We start from the raw sequence: 14,153 nt of genomic DNA, 5'->3' as shown, positions 1-14,153 counted from the left end.
TTATGTGGTAAATCTGACATGTCTCCTTTATATTCCATTTATTTTTGTGTGTGGGTGCTCTTTTGGGCACACGTGGAAGTCAGAGGACAACCTTGTAGATGCTAATTTTCTTCTGGTGCCATGTTGGCTCAGGGACCCAAACTCAGTGGTCAGGCTTGGTAGCAGTTTCTTTTATCCACTGAGGCCTTGTTCATGTTTATATTAAGGTAGAACTATGGCTGGATCTAAGCCTGCATCTTTATTTACTCTTGGGACTAGTCGGATTTCGATTTAGTGGTGGAATGTTCTGAGTCTTGTAACCTTGACTTTTGCTTTTGCCTGCCCTCCTCTCCCTTTCTTTTTGCTTCTTTCCTTCCTTTCTTTGATTTATTTATTTATTTTTGAGGTAGGGTCTTGCTATGTAACTCTGGTGGACTGGAGCTCACAGAGATCACTTGTTTCTGCCTCTCCAGTTTGGGGAGTGAGTGAATGGCATTATTTGTTTTGAGTCTGGGTCTCTTAAGCTAGGCTGGCCTGATCTCGCTGACTTTGCTGTCTTTACTGACAGAGTGGCAGGATTATAAGTGAGTTCCATCATGCTCCACAAACACTTTCTAGTTGGAAAGTGCATAAAGCAACTTTTATTACAGATAAAATAGTTTTTTTTAATTGAACAGCTTTTTATTGTAAAATATAATAAGCATGATTAAGGGGTAAATAGGTTTTTTGAAGTTTTTCTTTTGGAAATTTTCCTGTAATTCCAAAGGCTTTAGTAGGAGAAGAAATGTGTTGTGTTGTCTTTTTAAAAATGTAAACTGGCCTACCATTTTCCCCCTGGCATTATATATTAAGCACACTGCTATTAGTAAATTATGGGTATTTATAAATAAATGACTTGTGTGTGTGTGTGTGTGTGTGTGTGTGTGAGTGACAGGGTTTCATCCACCTGCCTCTGCCTCCTGAGTGCTGGGATGACTCCCAAGTACATGTGACACCATGTCCAGCCGGATAATTGGACTTTTTAAGGAAGGCATATGATCTTCCTTAAAAAGGAACACACCCATAAGCATACATATGCAAATAAATGTAACAAAAGTTAAAAAGGCAGAGATTCATTTTTTAAATGACTTTTAAGCAAGAGACTTGGTTGTTTAGGTTGTAATGCTTAGGTGTGTGGAAAGTGAAGGAAACGGAGAAGGGGGCTTCCTCTTTGTATTCAGGGTATCAAGAAGGTCCCCTTTGTGCCGGTAGGTCATTTGCTTTTGCCTTCCAGAATATAGGAGGGGTCAGGGTGATGGGGAGAGTGATTGGGTGTGAAAGACATTTCTATCAACCAAAAAAGAGGTGTGAAGTTACAGAGTGGCATTTATTACATTAGTTATACAACCCAGAGAGGTGAGCCAGCCTGCCACAGGGCTCTCGGGTTTCAGGTGGCGACGGACTGCCCATTGTACTTGCTTTGCCTTTTTAGCCGGTGGTAACTAAGCTTTAAATCTGCAAAATGCAAGAGAAGAGGGTGAACTATATGAAGGGAGAGTAGGGTATGGGGACAAGGAGCTGGGCGTGGCTGCTTCCTGTGAGACCAGACCTTCTTGTCCCCTCCCCCCCATGTGTGTTGTAGACGGCCCAGCCCTGGGTAAGGCTGTCAGACCTTAACTGTGCTTGAGTTTAGTATACAGGGAAGCATGGGGAACGTGGGGGCAATAAGCTATTGATGAGTAGATGATGTAGGCCTGTGAAGTGGGTCCCTTAGGTGTATCAGGAGAAGGTAATGATGGACAGATTTGATTCTTTAAAAGATGCCTAAGAACACCTGCCACAGTACTTGTGAGCACCTGTCCATTGCTCGTTTGATTTCTTATGGTGACCTTTCATTGTTTCTTGTCGTTTTCTGTCCTGGGCCTGTCACCCAGTGAGTAATTGAATTATCTCCTGCTTTTGTTGTTTCTGATGGACAATGTGCAACTGTGATGTCTTTTGATGGCATCATTAAAGAAAGGGTGAGACACAAATCTCATGTTCCTGTGGAGAAAGTGAGATCCTTAGCTACCACTGCGGTTGACTACAGCTCGAGTCCTAGCTTGTGTTCTTTTAAAGATCTGCCTTTCGACTATGGTGCTGGGTGAAAGGGGTGGTTTGGGGGTTTTTTTGTTTTGTATTTTTTTTTTTTTTTTTTTTTTGTGGTGCTGGATGGGTATTAATCCTAGCATGCTGCCCGTGAACCTCAGCCTGATTCCATGCACTGAGCTTTCAAAAAGTGGAGACCTAAAATATGGAGCCATCTGGTTAGTGGAGCTTCATTATGGGTGTTCAGTTCCCAGCAGCAATGTGATGCTTGGGGATAAGGGGTAGTGACATTCAGGGCTGTACTCAAGTGGGGGGATTCTTTTATATGGCCATACTAGCCAGCAGATTTTTTTTGTAGCCCCCATTTTGCAGTTTGATTGCTCAGTGCTATTTAGAGCATTCAGAAAAAGAAAGTCACAACTATAGGCTTTGCTCCTGTGGTTGACTTCTCAGAGACATTTTAATGTCAGGCTTATCACTCTTTGAATGTTTCTGTTTCTTGGGTGCAGCCTTTGTGTTGGAGATAATGTGATGCTGGGGATATGTCATTCTTTGTCTGGTCCAGCAGTAAAAATATAGTGACCATAGTTTGCCTCAAGGTAAGGAGATCATTAGGAGAAAAGTCCCTGCAACTTTCCCAGCTGTGTGTGTAACTGAGATGGTTTATGCTTCTGCACCCGTTGAACTTGAATTTGTCACTTCCTCAACAGAGGATTTCCCTGAAGCCTTAGTGGCATTTAGATCTGTCCCTGGAGTGGCAATATGCTGAGAGTCTTTTGAGCTGTGGCATATCTGAGGCTTATGGTTTTCCTAGATGTCCACTGTCATCTGTGTTGCATTTTACCTTGACCCCAAGATTGTTGCTCTCCTCAGGTATGCTTGACCTTTTACAGAGTGTGTAAGAAAACTGTTAAGTACTTGAGTAAAATGTGGAAGACAGCCTCTCGGAGACCAGCAGGGCAGATGTAAAAGAGGAGCAGCATAGAGAGTGAAGAGTCCAGGGGTGTTTGCCTACAAGTCCTCTAGGCCGATTGCCCATTTCAGATTTCCAGATCAGCCTCAGCCCTGTTCCCTTCAGACTCCCTTCTTCCTGCTTCCGTTTTCTCCTTTCTGTTTTCCTTCTCTTCTTGGCTGCTTGCCCTTACTGCTGAAGGAAGGACCAAGTCCAAAGACTCTGTTTTTTCCCTGGGTCCAGAGCTAGTGAGTGGCAGAGTGGAGGCCGGGCACTCACTCTGTTACAGATCTTATCTTTGGCTCCTGATGTATGACTTGTTCATTCTTTAGCATTTATGATGTAAAGATGAGTGACACATTGCCTGTCCTTAGGAAGATAGATGACAGGAGGCAAGTGTACACACAGTGGATATGATATACCAGCACATAACAGAGCTCTAAGGTGGAACTGTCCAGGTTCAGAGATGGGGGTGCCTTCCATCCTCACTCTCTTTTTCCTCTGCCAATGGTGTTTCCTAAAGAAAGATCCCAGCACTGCATGTGTTTGCATCGCTTCTGTCTCTGTAATGGCTTGACTTATTTTTTTCCCCCTAAAACTACCTGTCCTACTCCTTTTCAATGTTTCTTTTTCAACACAGCAGGGAAAGCTAGAATTAAAAATGGATGTGATTACTTCCTTAGAGAGTAAGAAGAAAATAAATCCCAGGTGAATGTAGTGAACACCTTGTGGTAGGTTTATATGGTCCTTTCATTCTTCTGTGGATGAAATTTGAAATCTGCAGTTGTTTTTATTGTAATCTTCCGTTAGTGTAGCATCTCAAAGCTGATGGTGGCTGAAATGATGATTATCAGTGTCAATTGCTGATGGAATTCTTTTTCCTTCCTTTAACAGAACATCTGATCAAATTCATGACCATGGGGGATATGAAGACCCCAGACTTTGATGACCTCTTGGCAGCATTTGATATACCAGATATGGTCGATCCCAAAGCAGCGATTGAGTCTGGACACGAGGACCATGAAAGCCACATCAAGCAGAATGCTCATGTGGATGACGACTCTCATACTCCATCATCCTCAGATGTTGGCGTCAGTGTCATTGTGAAGAATGTTCGGAACATCGATTCCTCTGAGGGAGCTGAAAAAGACAGCCACAACTCCACAGGCAATGGCTTGCATAACGGGTTTCTCACAGCATCCTCTCTTGACAGCTATGGTAAGGATGGCACAAAGCCCATAAAAGGAGACACACCTACCTCAGAGGTGACTCTTAAAGACCCAGCATTCAGCCAGTTCAGCCCCATCTCCAGTGCTGAAGAGTTTGATGACGATGAGAAGATAGAGGTGGACGACCCTCCTGATAAGGAAGATACACGGTCAGGTTTCAGATCAAATGTATTAACTGGCTCAGCTCCCCAGCAGGACTATGACAAGCTAAAGTCACTCGGAGGGGAAAACACAAGCAAGACTGGAATCTCTACATCAGGCCATGTAGAGAAGAGCAAAGTCAAGCGAGAGACAGAAACAAATTCCATAACCCTGAGTGTTTATGAGCCTTTTAAGGTTAGGAAAGCAGAGGACAAGTTGAAGGAGAACTCTGAGAAGATGCTTGAGAACAGGGTCCTTGATGGCAAACTGAGCTCTGAGAAGAGTGACACCAGCCTTGCCGCCGTCACATCTTCCAAAGCAAAGTCGTCCTCTAAGCTCTCTTCGTGCATAGCTGCCATCGCAGCCCTGAGTGCTAAGAAAGCTGCTTCAGACTCCTGCAAAGAAGTTGTGGCTAATTCAAGGGAAGCTTCTCCATTACCAAAGGAAGTGAATGACAGTCCCAAAGCTGCCGACAAGTCTCCTGAGTCTCAGAATCTCATTGATGGCACCAAGAAGGCCTCCCTGAAGCCATCGGATAGTCCCAGGAGCATATCCAGTGAGAACAGCAGCAAAGGGTCCCCATCGTCTCCTGTGGGGTCTACCCCAGCAATCCCCAAAGTCCGTATCAAGACCATCAAGACCTCTTCTGGGGAGATCAAGAGAACAGTGACCAGAGTGTTGCCAGAAGTGGATCTGGATGCTGGGAAGAAGCCTTCTGAGCAGGCAGCATCTGTGATGGCATCTGTGACATCACTTCTCTCATCTTCAGCAACAGCCGCTGTCCTTTCCTCTCCCCCCAGGGCACCTCTGCAGACAGCCATGGTTACCAGTGCAGTGTCCCCTGCAGAGCTGACTCCCAAACAGGTCACCATCAAGCCCGTGGCAACTGCTTTCCTTCCTGTGTCTGCTGTCAAGACAGCAGGGTCTCAAGTCATCAATCTGAAGCTTGCTAACAACACGACAGTGAAAGCCACAGTCATATCTGCTGCCTCTGTTCAGAGTGCCAGCAGTGCCATTATCAAAGCTGCCAATGCCATCCAGCAGCAAACCGTTGTGGTGCCAGCATCCAGCCTGGCCAATGCCAAACTCGTGCCAAAGACTGTGCACCTTGCCAACCTTAACCTTCTGCCTCAGGGTGCCCAGGCCACCTCTGAACTCCGCCAAGTGCTAACCAAACCTCAGCAACAAATAAAGCAGGCAATAATCAATGCAGCGGCCTCCCAACCACCTAAAAAGGTATCTCGAGTCCAGGTGGTGTCATCCTTGCAGAGTTCTGTGGTGGAAGCTTTCAACAAGGTGCTGAGCAGTGTCAATCCAGTCCCTGTTTACATCCCAAACCTCAGTCCTCCCGCCAATGCAGGGATCACGTTACCGATGCGTGGGTATAAGTGCTTGGAGTGTGGGGACTCCTTCGCCCTGGAAAAGAGCCTGACCCAGCACTATGACAGGCGTAGTGTGCGCATCGAAGTAACGTGCAACCATTGTACAAAGAACCTTGTTTTTTACAACAAATGCAGCCTCCTTTCCCATGCCCGAGGGCATAAGGAGAAAGGAGTGGTGATGCAGTGCTCCCACTTAATTCTAAAGCCAGTCCCAGCAGACCAGATGATAGTTTCTCCGTCTAGCAATACTACTTCTTCTTCTCTGCAGAGCTCTGTGGGAGCTGGTACACACACTGTAACAAAAATCCAGTCTGGCATAACTGGGGCGGTTATTTCAGCGCCTCCAAGCACACCCATCAGCCCAGCTATGCCCCTAGACGAAGATCCCTCCAAGCTGTGTAGACACAGTCTCAAATGTTTGGAGTGTAATGAAGTCTTCCAGGATGAGACGTCTCTGGCTACACATTTCCAGCATGCTGCAGATACAAGTGGACAAGTAGAGTATCATTTAAATTTTGGTGTTTCGGTGATGAGTCTGTAGCCTCGAGTGCTCCATCAGATACCTTGAATTTGGGGTGGCAGCACAGTTACATGGAGGGGTGTGTGTGTGTGTGTGTGTGTGTGTGTGTGTGTGTGTGTGTGTGTGTGTGTGTGTAAACACAGGGAAGGCAAAAAATTGTTTTCATAGTATAGGTGAAGTGTTGAAAAACAAGGGTAATTCTTTTAGCCAGGTAGAAAGCATTTCACTCTGGTTGAATTATGTAGGTAATTATTCAAGGCATTGGAATATCTAGTGGAAGTCTGAGATGTAGCTGTAAATTTAGAGTATTATCCCATCATATTGAGTGTTTAGTTTGGATTACATTGGCAAAGTGTGAGTTTTTACTCATGGTTTTAGATTTTTGACAATTACTGGTATGTGTAACTCTGACATGACTTACAAGCATATCTACCAGGCACCTACTTTTAGGCATGTCTACTTAGGTGCTATGGTTCAAAAGTATGTTCAGTAGTGTTCATGGCAGTGGATTTTAATTGTGAATTACAAACCATTTGGCACAGTAAACCTTTGTGTCTGCAGCTTTTTTGAGGTGAAGTACAAGGTGCTGTTGGTGAAATACATTTTATAATTTGCATCAACTCATTGTCTTTCTCATTTACTTTCTCCATGAAGCAACATTTGCCTAATACATAACTTGCATAACAAGCATTCCTAGCATGCTAAGTGAAATAATTCCCAAGTAGAGAGAACATGGTATATATGTTGTGGGGTGAGAAAAGCTGTCTGGCTCAAAAGGGGTGGGATGCGTCTCCCCCCCCACGGCGAAGTTGAGATCCTGTCTCAGGCACCTCAAAGTCATGCATTTCAAGGTCATGAACGTCCAGTAGCAGGCAGTCTTTCCTTTGTTTCCCCCAGTATTTTGTTAACTCGGAGCCATGGTCAGAAGCCTGATACTGTCTCTGTAAGTTTTCAATGTCAACTACTGACTTAAACTATTTGTAGGATTGTGAGTTTGGGAAAAGAAAGATAATCATACCTGTTTTGTTGTTTTGTATTTTCCCCTCTGTGTTTTCTGTCTAGTTGAAGTAGAAGCAATGAGTTTTGGCCATATTTTTGTAGATGTGGGTGTTTTATGTATCCCAGAAGAGGATGCGTTGCCATACCAGTTATGGCTCTCAGAGCATGACCTAGTAATGATAGTTGGGTTCTGCCCATGCACATACCCCCTTATCTTCTGACCAATTCCCCCTAAGGGCACTCTTCTTCATCATGAAAATAAAAGCCCCAAAGCCATTTCCTGAGTGGTGTGTGCTGTTGTGTGCCAGTGGACACTGGGGTGGTGGGCTGGGTCCTGGCCCAGAGTTTGCTCACCGTCATGGTTGTGGGTTCTGCTGTTGGAGCTGCCGTCAGTTATGTCATTTCTTTGGGACCTGGAATGACATGGGTAGAATAGCACCCTATGCTCCCCAGCTTTTGTCCTTAGATAAAAATTTTCAGGATTGACATTTGGGATAGGGTCAAACAGCTGTGAATCACTCTCGGCTGGGGGAAAGAGATGATTGTCTCTTGTTACATGGTCATCATTTTCTCTTATTTTGCTGGGACAAGTAAAACCTGTAGATCACATACATTACCTGGAATTCAAGGGAACGAGTCATGGCAGATGTACATTAAGTAAAACATATATACTCTTTCTCCATTTATGCCTCGGTCAACCACCCAGCTCCCCCAAGAGGTGTTTATTTAGTAAGCTTTTGCCAGCTGTGTAGCCAGCTCCTCGGGGCTGGTGTCAGCACTGCCTGTGTGTTACACTCTCCTCCTGGCACTCACTTCCTTGTCTCCCATTGCGATTGTGGTCCAGAAGACCCCGAGTACAGTCTCCAGTGATGCATGGACAGCTGGTTCACCTGCTCAGCAGCTGGGGCCTGTGCTAGCTTTGCATGGAACGGCTCTTCTCTTCTTGCATATAGTTTGAGCCACTTTAAGACTTTCGATGAAGCTGGAAAAGCACTATAGCCCTATAATGTAGTGGGAGCTTGGGTAGTTCTCCACCTTTGCTGGCACAGCAGCAGAGGGCAGGGCTGCAGTGTTTGAGAAGGGATCAGAGTTATTATCCATATTTTAGCTTGACAGCCACATGAATTTTAGTCTCAATTCAGGAAATACTTAACTATTGAAATAGAATCCACTTTGAGAATGGTACTTAAAGTTTCTTAGAAAATTTGGAGGTTGGACCAGGGTACCTCTAGTACCAAAGGCTTTTCTAAGCCTGTTTTCTGTTCTCTGCTATGTCCATGGATTCAGAACCTACTTATATTTTCCCATTAATCTCCACACTCTTGGTTACTCATTGGTGGATTGAGAAACAGGATTTCTTCACAGTTGTAAAAGCGTCCTTGTCCTCATGCCCTAACATGCCCTCTGGAGCAGGTTCCCAGTGCCATCAAAGCCTGGGCTTTCAGCTTGTGTTGGGCCCCCTGCTCTGCATGTTAGTCTTAGTTAAAGACTCATTCCTAGTAGATTCCTGGGGTGACCCTGCTGTCTGTCAGATTCTCAAGGTTTGAAAGTTTCCTTTGAGAGCCCTCAGCAGCAGGTGACTTACACTATGGGTGTGGCCTTTCAGTTTGAGTTAGCTGGGCCCGGAGAAGGGGATGCTGCTTCATTGGTAGCAGGGTCTTATTTTATTATTTTGATGTAATTATAGATTCATGTAAGAAATATGAGACGTTCTATGCATACTCTTCATTCAGTTCTCTGATGGGAACTGCTCACAAAAACAGAACAATATCAGTCAAGACATTATCAGCATGGTCAGGCAGCACAATAATTCTACCCTCATGAAAATAGCTCCCACTGCTACCCTGCTGTGTCCCAATCCCTGGCAACTGCTACCTGTTTTGATTTCTGTAGTCTTGCCAATTCACGAACATTAAAATGAGGAAACCATGCAGTATGTGAGTGGCTTGGCCTTTTTCAGTCAGTACAGTTCCCCGTGAAATGCATCTAGGTTAGGTTGTTGCTGTTATAGTCTCAATAAACCCATCATCATAAGTTGAAAGTATAAGAAAAATGCCCAAGGCAAGACCAAATATCCTAGCTTTGAGACACAGCAAACCATGGTGTGTTAGTTATTTGCCTTTGTGATCTTGTGTCTCCATGATTGACTACCCAGCCTGTGTCCGGGGAAGGTCAGGATTCAGGGTTCCAAGTGTGCTTTTATTGGGTGTATTACTTCCCCACATTAATATTCTGAGCCAATCACAGATAGTTTGGGACCCTGTTTTATTGCTGTGCAGTAGTATAAAGCATATGGTTTTCCCTTAGTTCTGTTTTATTATTATTATTATTATTATTATTATTATTATTATTATTATTATTATTACAAAAAATGTTGGGTTAGAGAGATGCCTTAGCAGTTAAGAGCACTTGCTGCCCTTGAATAGGACCCTGGTTTGTTTCTCACTCACATAGCGCTCACATCTCTTTATTCTAGTTCCAGAGTATCTGATGCCCTTTTCTGACCTCTGTGAGTACTGCACACATGTAGTGCTCATACATGCGTGCATGCTGAATACTCATACACATTAAAATTAAGTATTAAAAAATGTGTTTGTGCACATCAAGGGGTTGATATCTGATGTTTTCCTGTATGGCTTCGCATATACATGCATGTGTTTACCCCATGCCTGCCTGATGCCATGTGGTTGCTAGGGATTGAACCTAGGTCCGCTGCAAGAGCAGCAAGTGCTCTTAACCACTGAGCCACTTTCCAAGCCCTCCACCTTATATCTTGTTTTTGTTTTTATTTTTCTTTGAGGCAGTTCTCTGTATGTAGCTCTGCCTGTCCTGGAACTTGCTATGTAGACCATCTCGAACTCACAGAGATCTACCTGCCTCTGCCTCATGAAGGATTAAAAATACTGGGCGGTGGTGGCACAAACATTTAATCCCAGCAGAGGCAGGGCAGGCAAATCTCTGAGTTTGAGACTAGCCTGGTCTACAGACTGAGATCCAGGACAGCCAGGACTGTTAGATAGAGAAACCCTGTCTCGATAAAACAAAACAAGCAAAGACATGTGCCACATGCTGGACAACCTAAAGGTTTTTAGTTCTGTGTTTCACATTGTGTCTGATCATTTTGAGCTGTTGTATGGGCTTGACTGGGTTTCTCGGTTTCCGGCCGATGCATGTGCCCTTCTCTTGCATTACTTGTTGAAATGCTGTCTTCTGGGAACTGTGTGCACCTTTGTTCCATGTCACTGTGGGGCAGCCTCAGATGTGTGTGTTCATCCCCCACTCCATACACCCAGGCTTGAAGCTCATGATGCATACTACCACCAAGAGAGCAGACGCTGCTTTCTCAGGGTGCCAGGCTGGCCTCTAACTCAGAGTGACTCTACCTCATTGCCTTCCATGGGAATCATCTCATTTGCATCTACAAAGCAGTCTTGTCAGCCCTGTGATAGGAACTATGTGAAAGGTATAATGGGGATGAAACCCAGAGCTACAGATGTACTTGAAGTACATTCCCAGGTGAAATTTGTTATTTTAAAACAATATAATTTTGGTGTGCACAGATTCATTGATAGTATAAAGAGAAATTAATGTTGTTTATTATTGTGTATCTTGTGATTCTCTTGAACTTACTGGTTTCAGAGTTTGAGGGGTTCAGCTGCTGATTTCCCAGGTATGGGAATAGCCATGCCCCACAGAGTGGGTATACCTGGTCTGGCTGCATGACCCTTTTGCTGTAATGTGAATATTACTTTGTTGGGGTCCTCTTGCATCTATATTCATGTAGGTTTACACCCCCTCCCCACCACCCCCAATTCTTGTCTGGCTTGGGGTAGTTTGCTAATAGCTTTGTAGAGTGAAGTGAGAAGTGTTTCTTCCCCTATGTTCCATAGAAATTGGAGTTAGTATCTCTTTAACTGGAGTTAGTTCTCCAGTGAAACCATCTGGGCCTGGAGATTTCTTTGGACCCTTTCCATTCTCACTGGGCTGGTGAAGGTGCTCATTTTCCTGTCCCTCTTGCCTCCCCCTCTTTTGACTCTGTCTCCCCTCCTTCCTCTGTCTGGGCTGGGCGTTTGGGACTCATCACAGTTTCAGGAAGTGGGAATTTGGCATGCCCTGGTAGCCACACTATTTCCTGAGGGCTTGGTACTCACCTAGGTTTCTGTCCTGCCTCTGGCTCGACACCAGAGAGCAGGCTTCGGGATGGGGTTTGTCTTCACTCTGCTTCACTAGTTCTTCAGCTCCATTTTGGGTTGTGAGGTAAAAACAAAAGTGGATTCTTCCAGCTAGTTCTTCACCTCAGGTCCCTGGCCAGCCTGGTTTCGGCTCTCTTTTCAGAGTCTTCCTATGGGTAGCTTTTGGGGCTCCATTTTCCTGGAAGTGGAAGTTGTTCCACTTTCCTTTTTCCTTGTCTTTCTTGTTTGATCTTGCTTTGTAGTTCAGGCTGGCTTTGAACTCAGGATGCTTTGCTCCTCAGTTCTGAGATTGCAGGCTTGTAGCAGCCTGCTCTTTGTCCTAATTTTGAGACTGAGTCCCTCTATTAAGTAGCTCTGGCTGTCTGAAACTTGATGGGCTGATGAGAGTAGCTTTGAACTCACAGAGAATCACCCTCAAGTTCTGGGATTAAAGGTGTTCCCTTCCGGGCTTTTTGTCCTGTCTTTAAGGTGAGGTCTGGAATTTTCTGTTCCACCTGAGACTTTCTAGCAGCTCTTATAGGTGAGAGTATGTTCCTGTTGGGACTTTTTATTTTTAGATTAATATTTTTTTTTGACTAGCATACAAAGAAGTAAATTAACTATGTGCTTTTTTTTTATGTACACCATGGTTGTTTTTGTTGTTGTTGTTGTTGTTGTTGTTGTTTTCCCAAGACACAGTTTCTCTGTGTAGCTCTGGCTGTCTTGGAACTTACTCACTCTGTAGACTAGACTGACCTCAAACTCAGAAATCCATCTCCTCTGTCCCCTGAGTGCTGGGCTTAAAGGTGTGTGCCACCACACCAGGCTCTCTGCTGTGTGTTTATTTGCCCCCTTCTTGGCTCCATTCTCCTCCCATGTTTATCCACTTCCTCCTGGCAAATAGTTCTCCTCCTTCTGTCATGTATATTCCATTTGGGCTTTCTCTTTAACTGACCATTCCCCACCCAGTGTCAGTTTCTTCCCTCTCAGCTCATCTTTCAGAGACAACTTCCTCTCTTCCCTCTCATGGCCTGTAAGCACCCCCAGCCTTTCTCCTCAAGTCTCAGCCATTTTGAGTAGCTGAGCCCTGGTTCCCTTCATTCTTTCTTCTCAAAGCTGAGGATGGCAGCAGAGCCTTCTCTATATTAGTCAGTCTCTCTACCCTAGTACCACACACCTCTCTCTTTCATGTTTCCTCGTCTCACTTACTTTTTGTCTTGTGTATTTTTAGAACAGACCTTGTGTTTCCCTGTGCTTCTCTGAACCCAGAAAGGCTTTCTTCCTGAGAATACTGCTGTGGCAGGGCTGGCCATGGCTCTCTCCACTGACTCCCGCTTACAGTGTTCATTCAGCCTTTGGAGACTGTACCCAAGTCACCTTGCTGACATTTGCTGAGCTTGTCTCATGTTTTATGAATACTCTATAGGAAACCTACAGTCACCGCAGGACAGCACAACACCTCTTTGTCAGGAGCTTGTGCCATGTTCAGCTATGCCTGGTAGTCTCCTGAAAGAGCTGGCTTGCCATATAGAGCTTGTGTAGGCTTCTTTGCCTAACACTGCTCATGTCTACTCTTGAGTTGTGGGATCTTACCATATGCTGGCAGGTGATGTGCCTCCAGGAATCTCAGCATATGCTTGGGTGGCTTCTGCAGCTGAGGGAGAGGACCGTGTCCCCTCACTGCAGCCTGGAACCAAGCAGTGCAATGAAAATGGAGCTGTGGCTAGGCTATACAGCTTACACACTCACAGGCACTCGAGATGCATACCTGTGCTCACATCACACTCAGACACTCTTGCACTCACATGCACATTCATGGGCTCTCACTCATTCCTGCACTTACACAGACAGACTCATAAACTCACTTATGTCCTCACAAATACTCACAGGCTACAGTCTGGGGCTCTTTTTCTGCTTGATGCCCAATACCTGTTCAGGCACCTTGAACAAGGCCATGGGTAGAGAGGACAGAGAAGTGCTCCTGTCAGGGAAATGTTCAAGAGCTGCTATCTTCAGGGTTAATAATTGATGCGGAGGTGCACTTCACCTCTTAGTAAAACATGGCTGAATTTAGTCAGTGGCAGGCTAGAAAATGTATAATGTCATCTCTTAGTTGTTAAAACATCTGTTCTTTCTATAGGTTCCACATTTTGGTATACTCTTATGTTGCAGTTGGAAAAACAAATGTCCAATTAGTGGCAGAGCTGGGACTTGGCATGTGTCCTTCATTACCAGCTCATTGTCTCTCTCTCCTTCATTATGTTGCTGCCCTAGGACACAGAAGCTTAGGACTTTACAGATGGGGACCTGAGGAACCTAAGAGTAGACCCTTGGGCTTGCATCTACTTTGCCCCCCGGAGTGCAGCAGGTGAAGAAGGTATTATTTACTTGGTCCTCACTTTTAGAAATTGATTCCTCATTTCAATTTCAAGAACTTTCTCGGCATTGAAATTTTTCTTTTTAATATTTAAAATTACATTATGTGTATGGTATTTGTGTACCACATACATGCTTGGTGTCCACAGTGGTTGGAAGAGAGCATAGGATCCCCTGGAACTGGAGTTACTAATGACTGTAAGCCGACATGGGTACTTTTAACTATGGAGCCACCTTTCCAGTCCCCTCTGAGCAATTAAAACAATTTTATGTTTTGGAACTGGTAAGAAAGCTTAGCAGGTAAATGTGCCTGCCACACGGAGCTTGAATTCTATC

At 44.8% G+C, this 14,153-nt stretch overlaps 1 protein-coding gene across 32 annotated transcripts in view; it reads left to right on the top strand.

The window, feature by feature from the left end:
- The window catches only part of LOC118237675 (zinc finger protein 532), a 111,785-nt gene that overhangs the window by 41,199 nt on the left and 56,433 nt on the right, over window positions 1-14,153 (top strand). For all 32 annotated transcript variants that reach the window (XM_027402735.2, XM_035440106.1, XM_035440114.1 and 29 more), the window contains one exon: window positions 3,893-6,246. In XM_027402735.2, coding sequence (XP_027258536.1) covers window positions 3,910-6,246 — 2,337 coding nt within the window. In that variant the 5' untranslated portion in view covers window positions 3,893-3,909. The remainder of the gene's footprint in view (window positions 1-3,892; window positions 6,247-14,153) is intronic.

Source organism: Cricetulus griseus, chromosome 2, assembly GCF_003668045.3.
Source record: "Cricetulus griseus strain 17A/GY chromosome 2, alternate assembly CriGri-PICRH-1.0, whole genome shotgun sequence".
Classification (NCBI taxonomy): Eukaryota; Metazoa; Chordata; class Mammalia; order Rodentia; family Cricetidae; genus Cricetulus; species Cricetulus griseus.
This window is presented reverse-complemented; position numbering and strand designations above follow the sequence as displayed.